Source organism: Halichoerus grypus, chromosome 12, assembly GCF_964656455.1.
Source record: "Halichoerus grypus chromosome 12, mHalGry1.hap1.1, whole genome shotgun sequence".
Classification (NCBI taxonomy): Eukaryota; Metazoa; Chordata; class Mammalia; order Carnivora; family Phocidae; genus Halichoerus; species Halichoerus grypus.
In genome coordinates this window covers 9,558,185-9,568,870 of record NC_135723.1, presented here as the reverse complement: position 1 = coordinate 9,568,870, position 10,686 = coordinate 9,558,185, and the positions used below count along the sequence as shown (strand labels likewise).

Here is a 10,686-nt window from a genome sequence, read left to right as displayed (position 1 = left end):
TACAAAGTAGATATAAGTAGGCTCACAACTGTAACTAACCTCCTCGTATCTGTGCATTTTGTTATCTGACTTTCCCACCCACATGTAAGCTCTAAGGGAGGCTTAATCAAAATTCTTAAAAATATGAGTAAAACACAGTAGAGTTTTGGGTAGGGCATCTGCATGGGAGAGCTACCAGGGTGTGTTCTCTGGGGCCCCCTGTGGTCCAGGCTGCTACTTAACACACGTCCTTGCTTAGTTCTAGCTTTTCCCCCTGGCTTTGCTGTCAGTGTCTTGGTTGTCCTTCCAAGATATTTTATGCATGAGAAGACATCATACCCATGCTGACTCCCTGAGATCTGGGAGGAAAGCTTACCCGCTTTGTTACTCCCTGCTTTTTAGGTTTGTCTTCTACAAGTTCCCCTTTTCACATTTTTCAGGAAACATGAAAAGGCTCTGGGTTATTAAAGGAAAGACAGCCCATGTGCCTGCTGGGTTAGGTCATGAGACCCAATCTCAAAGCACAAAGGAGGAATGAGGAGAGAAGAAGGGAGGGGAATTACTGAAAATGGGTTATTTTCAACACACAGCCCAGATGACCATCCCAGATGTTCATAGGATTGTCAAGGGTCAATTTTTTTTTGTTTCTGTTTGTTGTTTTTAATAATGGGTGTTATTTATTTCATTGTTCTTGTTCATGGTTATCATCACTATGTCCAACCCTTTCTATATTTTGAAGGAGAATGAGCTCAAATGCAGGGATGGGTCCAAGGACTGAGGCCACCACAGCCTTCCCTTCCCAGAGGACTTGGAGGGCCCTCCTCCCTCTCATCCAGCTCTGAGCAGCATCTGCATTGGCTTCCTGGACATCCCACTCGGGTGGGAGGGCTGGAGAGGCTTTAATTCTTTCTCTGTCACTTCTAGTCACACAGTCACCCTGCCATTGCCTGCCCAAGTCTTAGTTGAGATAAAGTGGCAATTCTAACAGCTCTGAAAAATGAATGAGAAAGTTAATTTTTATGGGCCTCTCTGTTTTACTCTCAGTTCTAGTGTTTTTCCAGGTTTGGCTGTCTGACCACGTGCACATGATCTTTTGGACACCTGTTAAAAATGCAGATTCTCAGCCTCCCCTCCCTTGTAGACTTCCTGAATCAGAATCTCTGGGGGTAGAAGCCAGAAATATGCATTTTCAACAAGCAGTCCTTGGAGTACATTAAAGTTTGGAACCACTATTATTCCCTGCTAGTTTCTTACTTCTTTTCCTTCTCTCTCCTGTTTTTCCTTCCCTTCCCTTTTTCTTTCCTCATTTCTTCTGACTCCTACTCACCTGTTTGTTCCTTCTTTCCTCCTCCTTAATGCTATGGATTCAGAGTAAACTGTACTTTTAACATAATACGTTTAAGTCCTCTGGAAAGTCAGCTAGGAGGAAAAAAAAAGAAGTCTGTATTTCCTACTGCCTTGCTTGTCTCCATAAAAGAAAGGCAGATCTGGGGCTCCTGGGTGGCTCAGTCGGTTAAGCGTCCGACTCTTGGTTTTGGCTTGGGTCATGATCTCAGGGTCGTGGGATCAAGCTCCCTGGTAGGCTCTGCACTCAGTGCTGAGTCTGCTTGAGATTCTCTCTCTCTCCCTCTCCCTCCCTCCCCCCACTCACTCTCTTTTTCTCTCTAAAATAAATAAAATCTTTAAGAAAAACAAATAAGAGTGTGGGAGAAAGTGGGATGGCAAAGGGGAGTGTCTGCATGGAGTCTGGGGCAGGTGTCTTCAGGGTCCTGACCTCTCCTTTTGTCTTCACAGCCACAGAAGTAGGAGATCAAGATGAATGCAGAGGTGAGTTCTTTAAAAGGGCTGGTTTAAGGAATGCTTTTCTTGCAGTGTTCCTCATGTCTCCTTCACAGAGTGTCTTCTCTCCCTACAGAACTTTCAAAAACATTGGCACAAACTTGAAAACATTTCCCTTCCGACCTGCCGATGTGCACGTGGCTCTGGGTGATAATGGAAGAATTAGGCCCTTCCAAGTTCTTATCTGTGTCTGTTCAGCTTCGGTTAGGCTAGAATTTGTCTGTTGCAGTTAATCCTGAAACGACACTGAAGGGCTGGGGCTGGAGTGGGCAGCAGGGTGTAGGGCTGCTGGGCCTAGAGCCTTGCTCTGTGTTATTCTGGGGACTTAACCTCTGCTTATTAGGACGTTTCTCTGCATTGTCTCCTAGGGGCTCTCAGTTCTACTGTCCCTGTTCTTTGATCTGAGTTTTCTAGTCACTTTGCCCTTTTGTTTTTTCCTGACTGATCAGCTCCTTCCTGCCTCTACTCTCCAAGTCCAGCCAAACCCCGGGGTCCATCTCTTCAACCACTCTTGTTCTGATGTCCCCAACCGCTTTTCCTCTTGTCCCGTTGATCTGCCATGCCAACCTCAGGGCAGTGGTCTTGGGTGGGCGGCACAGCTTCATGTATCTGCAGCTGGCAAACGTCTCCAGACCCGCATGTGCATGCTCAGCACAGCCCGCCTGGCCTCCACGGAGCTGCATGCAGCCCCCTTCCCCGTTGCCCTGAATGGCCAGGTCCAGCCTTCTCATGCCTCCCTGCTCCCTCCTCACTCTTAGCGTCTGGACCACTTTTTACTTTACAGAGAAAAATGAGAACCATCAGACATCATCTCTCTCAATTCCTGCCTTCCCATGTGTCTTACTCCTCTTGTCACGGTGAAAGGGATGTTTATCAGTGAGAGGGCTCCAGGCTGTGAGTATAGGAAAACCCAACTTAATGTGTTTTTTATCTTGGAAGTCCAAACTGACGGCAGGCTTCAGGGCTGGCTGATCCAGTGGCTCGGCGATCTTGATGATCCAGGATCATTTCGTCTCTCTGCTCTTCATCCTAGAGATAGTTCCCCTTATGGTTATGGTTTCTCCTAGAGATAGTTCCCCTTATGGTTATGGAATGGCTGCCAGCAACAGTTGGGGCTACATGCTTCCTCATTCACTTTGAGCAGGAGAAGGAGAGCTTCCTGCAGCTCTCTCAGAAAAGTAGGAACCTCTTTTTTTTTTTTTGAAACTGCACCTAATGCCTCCTTAGGTCTTATTGGCAAGAATTGTGTCACATGTCCACTCCTGGACTAATTACTGGGTTAAGAGGAGCCGAGATTTTGCCAAGTGGCTTAGACTAATCAGGCCCACCATGAAGCAGCTTCCCCTCTATGCCTGGGCTGGATAGAGGAAGAAGAAAGGGGAGTGGACCTATCTCATCCAGTGTCCCTAGAAACCCCTGTCCATACTCTGAATTGCCAATTCTCTTGCCTCTTCAGACCTCACCCTGCCTCCCTCATTATCTCCTTTACCAGCTGCATTGTTAACCTCAGTTCTCCTGACTCTTTCTGATTAATATCTCCAAACGCTTTTCTTTTTTTAAAGATTTATTTATTTATTTTAGAGAGAGAGCACAAGGGGGGGGAGAGGCAGAGGCAGAGGGAGAATCCTCAAGCTGACTCCCCATTGATCACAGAGCCCGACGTGGGGCCTGATCCCACAACCCTGAGATCATGACCTGAGCCGAAAACAAGAGTCGGCTCCTTAACCAACTGAGCCACCCAGGCGCCCCTCAGAGTGCTTTAGTTCTTACTTTCTTCCAAACAAAACAACACATGACATTTTGTCAAGCTACCGTCATCCTATTTTTCTCATGTCTTTCAAAGGGAGGCTTCTTGAAAGAGATGTGCATAGGTAACTTCTCCATTTTTTCCTCTCTCCAAAGTCATTCTCAACCTACTGCAGTTGGGCTTCTTTCTTACTGAAATTCCTCTTAAATAATAATTTTTAAAAATTATTTTTGTAATAATGTCAGTACACATACAGAGTACAAAGCTCAAAAGCCCTGAAATGGTAAAAGTCAAAAGTAAGTCTCCCTACTTACTGATCCCCTAGCCTTCCCCACTTCAGGGCTGACTTAAGCACTTTCCAGTGCCTCTGACCCCTTATGTGAAGGCCCCTGTGACTCACTCAAATTTTCATGGTCTTAGGAGTTCTGAAGAAAAATTAGAAACTTTGCATTAACTGAAAGCTCATACAGCCTGGCCCGGTAACAGCTCCATCAATCATCAGTTACCCCTTCTTTCCTGTCATTCTGACCCTTCCTTCTTTGATGGCTTTTTACTCTCAACCTTTGAAAACATTCCTAGACCTTGGGTTCCCCTTTAACTATTGTCACTTCTCTTCTGCCTTAAACACCCATCGTTCAGTGCCTGTGACCACTTTCTCACTTCCCTTTTATGTCAGCCCCACTGCAGTCTGACTTGGTTCTCACTGTTCCACCAAAACCTTGCAATTGAAAGTCACCAGTAGCATCTCTATCACCAAATTTGGTGGAAACTTCCTTTTTGAAGCATTTGACCCTATTGGCCATGTTCTTCAAGTGTTCCCACGCCATCCCAAGGTTTCGGCCTATCTCTCTGCTCACTTCTTCTCAGAGTCTTTCTTAGGCTTCTCTTCTGCCTGCTTTTTAAAACTTTGTGTTTCCCAGGATACTTCTCCTCCTACCCATTGTCCTAGGCTGCTCATCTGATCCCCCAGTTTTTGTTAGTCGTATGCTTAGTAATGTCCCAAATGGATTTGTTCAACCAGATCCTACTCCTCAACTCCAGGTCTGTACATTGAGAAGCCTGGATTGCTCATCTTCACTGAGAGCTTACACAGGTGCTCCAGCTCATTCCAACCCAAGCTGGACCTGCTGTTTTGCACCCGCCCCAAATAGGCTTCTCAGGGAATCTGGAAGCTTGACACCCTCCTCCCTCCTTTCCCACACTCCATGCTGTAAATCCTGTTTGCTTGATTTAGTCACTAAAATGTAACAATACACTGTACCAGACTTTAGACTTGGCTTTATGGCTTTAATGGTAAAAAAAATATGTAGATAAGGTACTTGTACTCATGGAATTTGCTGGTGAGACCATAGTACCTTCCAAATCTGTCTTTTGCTTGCTTGACTTTCTGCCTCGTCATCACTTGATCACTTCCTGTACTTACTCTCCTTCCCTTTCCTTACCCTCCTCTAGGTCATTCTCTCTCCCTCTCGCGGGGCCTAGAAGGTACCCCTCAGCCCCTGCTCATGACGTGGTCCTTGTTGGTGTGTGCAGGGCTCCTCTCTTGTATTTATTTTCTCATTCCTTCTCGTCTTCATCCTCATTCTCACCCTTCCAAAGACAGCTATTCTAATGGATTAAATGATTACCTTTTTGTTTTCATGTATTCCCAAAAGTATATGTTATTGTTTTTGTACAAATACCCTTTACATTTACATTTGGTGAAATTGTTTTTTTGTTTGTTTTTTTATTTTTTTGGTGCACGAGTTCTGTGAATTACAGCACATGCATCAGTTTGTTTAACCATTCCCACAGTCGGGGTTTAGACCCTCCCTCCAAAATACTCCTTTCTTCCGTTCTCCTTTGTTGTCAGAGGCACCCGAGCCCCGAGCCCCTGGCCACCCCTGTGCAGTATACTTTTAATTTCAGTAATTGTATTGTGTTACAGTTCACATCTTGTTCTCGTTCTTATTTGTTCCACTCAGCACTACGTTTTCAAGATAAAACATAATGTTAATCTGCTGCCCAGTTTCCCAGGATGTGCATAATTTAATCCTAACAAGACACATATGAGCAAGATGCTATTATTGCCTCTGTTTTGTAGATGAAGAAAATGAGGGTTAAGTAACTTGCTCAAGTCGTGGGGTATTGGGGGCAGAATGGTCATGCAGGCCCTGACGTCTCTGACTTGGTGAATGCCTCTCTTCTTGTGTATATTCAGCTAATCTTGTCCATGCGGTTCATATGTCATTTCTGCTATGTGAAATTTCTCGGGGCTTTCTTTCTGGAAGTGATTGATACCTTCCTCACATTAATTCCCATTGCTCTGTCTCTCTTTTTTTGTGGCCTTCCATTCTCTGACATCAAATATAGCTGTCTGTGTGTCTTCATCTTAGTATACCCACAGCACCTGGTGTGATGCCTCATACATTGTTTGTCCTCACCAAATGGCAATCATCATTCAGTCAAACGATCAATGGTTCAGAAACTGTTCAGTAGTCTTGTAATGCAATCCTGGACTTAGATGGGCTAGTGAAAATGCAGAGGAAGGAAATCATAGGACAGAAAATTTCAGGGAAAACTTGCTGTGACTCAGAGGCTAGCTGGAGTACATGGGTGGAGAAGGACTGTCGGCCTCCGCTAGCCCTTTGATCTCAGAGGAAGTTCGTTGAATACATGAATGACTTCCAGGATTTCGAGCATTTCCGGCTGGGTCCCTTACGGAATTCGTGGAGCCACTGGCCTTTGCCCAGAAATTCAGAGCACAGCCAGTCCGGTGGGGTAGGTGGTTGGCACCTGGCACAGAGGATGATGATCCAGGTCAGAATGAGCTGGCCAGGTGGAAATTGGAAATGCCCAGTTGGCATTTCTTCTTAGGACTGGAGCTTGGAGGAAAGGATGGCTCACAGCTCGGGATGTTGGGAGTCCTCAGCATAAAGGTGGTGATGGAAACCTTAGGAATGAAGGGATTCCCCCCTCCCCAAACTCCAGGAATATGGAGAAGAGAGAAAAACAGAGGGACGAGGATTGAGCCCTGGGAAATATGCACATCCGGAGGGCAGGGTGAAGAAGGAAAGTGGTGAAGTGTGAAAAGAAAACCTCAGTATGAGGTGAAAAGTAAACCTCAGTATAAGAAAGGAAGGAAGGTCCAATTAACTTTTAAATATGTCTGAGGTCCAGGAGAATGCAGCTGAGAAAAAGACCTTGAATTTATCCTTGAAAAGATGGCTTGTGATGAAGCAGAGAGTCATGGTAGTGGACACCAGATTACAGCTGGGCCAGAAAGTATGAGTGGAAGCAGCAGTGGTAGCCTGGAGGTGTGACGAGTCAAATGACTGGGGTCCGTGGACTGGGCAGTCAGGGGCAGGAGGTCCCCAGGGTGGGGCAGCAGAAGATTCTGGGCACTGTAGAGGGACCTCCGGGAAGGGAGATGGGAGTAAGCCAAAGGGTGCACAAGCGGTAGAGTTCTAATCTGCTTGGAGATTAGATGTACCCTGAAAAGTCCTCTTCCCTCCCAGCTACTCTGTTTCTTATGCTCCCAGGCAAACAGTGTTACTGGTTTGTTGGCTATCCTTTCGGAGAGATTCTAAACATATACAACAAATATTTTTTACTCTCCTTCTTTGGCACAAAGTGTAGCACACAAATTAACACTGATCTGTGTCTTGCTTTTCTCACCCAACAATCTATCTTGGAGATCTGTCCCTTTAAATACATAAAGAGCTTCCTTGTTCTTTTCTATAGTGGTGTCATATTTCATTGTAAGGGCATACCATAATGTACATAACCAACCAGCTATTAACAATATATATGTTATTTTCGATTTTCTGCTCTTACAAGTAAGGCTGCAGTAAACCTAAGTCTTTTCATTGTGTATCTCTATAGGACACATTCTTAGAAATGGATTTCCTGGACCACAGAGTATTTGCATAAGTTGTTTCCAAGTTGCTCTCCACAAAAGTCACCCATTTTTCTGTCCCTCTCGCATTGTATGAATATACCTGTTTTTCCGCACTCGCCAATGTTTTGTTAAACTTTCTAATCCTTGTAAACAGTGGATGAAAAACATTAGGTTGTTCTTCCTGCCTATTTGGAATCCCCTTTTCCCCTCCCGGAATGGTGGTCCAGCACTTGCCTCATGCCTTACCCCCTGAAGTTCCTCCAAAATGATTTTATTTTTTATTTTTATTTTTTTTTACAGAGGGAGAGAGGGGGCTGTGTAGAGGGAGAGAGGGAATCTTAAACAGCCTCCACAGCCAGCACAGAGCCCATGTGGCGCTCCATCTCACGACCCTGAGATCATGACCTGAGCTGGAATCAAGAGTCACATGCTTAACCGACTGAGCCCCCTAGGCGCCCCTTATGTTTACTTTTACCCTTTTCATCTCAAAACAATTTTTTTCCTAAGTTAGCAGAACATGTTCTCTGAATCCTAACTTCTTCTGAATTCTATGATCAGATTCAGAGCTCCAGACACCAGCTTCTCTGAGTCCAAAAGATGGGAGCAAGCCCACTTTTACTTTTTGAGTCACTTTGCTGTCCCTTATGTGTGTCCTTTTACGGCGGTCTTGAAACTGCTCCTTTTCCTGTACTTCAGCGGCATTTTCCCAAAGGTTTGACATAGCAGAGCAAAGCACACAACTGAAAATGGAACTTCAGACATCTTGGTTTCTAGAAATCCATTGCCCTCCCCTTCCTGGCTCCTCTCTCTGTATCCTTCAGCCTTCTCATAACCTGTGCATATCTTCCTCTTTCGGCTCCTCCTTCTTGTCCTTTCCTCTGCCTTTTGCTGGTTCCCACCCCCAAAGTTTTAGCCACCAGTATTTGGGGATTTTTCCAGTTATCTTTTTGTTGTTGATTTCTAGTTTAAATTCCATTTTGGTCTCAGAGGAGACATTGCATCACTACTGTTCTTTTAAGTTTGTTGAAGTATGTTTTATGGCCCAGCATGTGGTCTATCTTGGTGAAAGTTCCATGTGAGCTTGAGAAGATTGTGTATTGCTGTCGTTGAAATAGTCTGTAGATGTCAGTGATATCCAGTGGACTGATGGTATTGTTGAGTTCGGCTATGTCCTCACTGCTTTTCTGCCTGCCGGATCTGTCCATTTCTGATAGCGGGGTGTCGAAATTTCCAACTATGATATTGGGTTCATCTTTTTCTCCTTGTAGATCCATTGGGTAGATAGATGCTTCATGTAGTTTGATGCTCTTGTTAGGCACATACATGTTAAGGGTTAATGTTATTGGACCCCATTATTATGTAATGCCCTTGAAATTAGTGTAGCTACTTCTGCTTTCTTAAAATACTAACATAGCATATTTATCTCCAGCCATTTACTTTTAATCTATATGTGTCTTTATATTTTAAGTGGAATTCTTATAGACAGCATCTAATTGGGTCTTATTTTTTGATCCACTGTGACAGTCTTTATTTTTTAATTGATGCATTTAGACCATTTAATGTTCAAAGTGATATCATTGGATTAATATTTGTTGCTATTTTCTGTTTGTTGCTCTGGTTCTTTGTTCCTGTTTTTGTCTCCCACTCTTTTTCTGGTTTTAATTTGAGCATTTTATGATTCCATTTGCTCTCCTTTCTTAGCATATTGATTATACTTCTTTTTTAACCTTTTTTAGTGGTTGCCCTAGAGTTTGCAATATACATTTACAGCTAATCAAGGTCCACTTTCAAATAACAACTATACCAGTTCATAGGGTGTGAGTACTTTAAGAAAATATTCCTATTTCTTCTCGTGCTTTGTGTCATTTACTTCACTTATATGTAAGCATACATAAGCATATAAATACATAAGATACATATGCATAAACATGCATAATTAAATACTTGTTGCTGTTATTATTTTGAACAAATTGTTATCAGCTACATGAATTAATAAGAAAAAGTTATAATTTTACCTTCACTTAATCCTCCTTTGGTGCTCTTCCTTTCTTTATGTAGACCTGGGTGTCTGTCCTATATTATTTTCTTTGTCTCTAAAGAACTTCTTTCAACATTTCTTGCAAGACAGTGTAATGGCAACAAATGCCCTCGATTTTTGTTTGTCCGAGAACTTCTTCACTTTTGAGGGATCATTTCACAGGGAACAGAAATCTAGGTTGGTAGTGTCTGCGTCTCGGCGCTTTAAATATTTCACTCTCCTCTCTTTGTGCATGCATGGTTTCTGAGAAGCAGCATGTAGTTCTTGTCTTTCTCTGTAGGTGAGGTGTTTTTTTCTCCAGCTTCTTTTAGGATGTTCTTTTTTTTTTTTTTTAAACATATAATGTATTATTTGTTTCAGTAGTTCAGGTCTGTGATTCATCAGTCTTACACATTACACAGCGCTCACCACAACGCATACCCTCCCCAGTGTCCATCACCCAGCTCCCCATCCCCCCCCCGCCCTCCCCCTCAGTTTGAGATTAAGAGGCTCTTACGGTTTGTCTCCCTCTTTGATTTTGTCTTGTTTCCTTTTTTCCTCTCTTCCCCTATGATCCTCTGCCTTGTTTCTTAAATTCCACATATCAGCAAGATCATATGATAATTGTCTCTGACTTAGTTCGCTTAGCATAATACCCTCTAGTTTCATCCACGTCGTTGCAACTGGCAAGATTTCATTTTTTTTGATGGCTGTGTAATATTCCATTGTATCTGTGTGTGTGTGTGTGTGTGTGTGTGTGTGTGTGTGTGTGTGTATACCACATCTTCTTTATCCATTCATCTGTTGATGGACATCTGGGCTCTTTGCATAGTTTGGCTATTGTGGACATTGCTGCTATAAACATTGGGGTGCAGGTGCCCCTTTGGATCACTACATTTGTATCTTTGGGGTAAATACCCAGTAGTGCAATTGCTGGGTCATAGGGTAGCTCTATTTTCAACTTTTTGAGGAACCTCCATACTGTTTTCCAGAGTGGCTGCACCAGCTTGCATTCCCACCAACAGTGTAGGAGGGTTCCCTTTTCTCTGCATCCTCACCAACATTTGTTGTTCCTTGTCTTGTTAATTTTTGCCATTCTAACTGGTGTAAGGTGATACCTCATTGTGCTTTTGATTTGTATTTCCCTGATGGCAAGTGATGTGGAACATTTTTTCATGTGTCTGTTAGCCATTCCAATGTCTTCTTTTGAAAGTGTCTGTTCAT

At 43.6% G+C, this 10,686-nt stretch overlaps 1 protein-coding gene across 1 annotated transcript in view; it reads left to right on the top strand.

Annotated features, from left to right (window-relative positions):
• Positions 1-1,750: 1,750 nt before the first annotated feature.
• BLVRA (biliverdin reductase A) overlaps positions 1,751-10,686 on the top strand; it is a 52,641-nt gene continuing 43,705 nt past the window's right edge. The window contains exon 1 of the mRNA XM_078059949.1: positions 1,751-1,806. Within this exon, the coding sequence (XP_077916075.1) occupies positions 1,795-1,806 (12 nt within the window). The 5' untranslated portion in view covers positions 1,751-1,794. The remainder of the gene's footprint in view (positions 1,807-10,686) is intronic.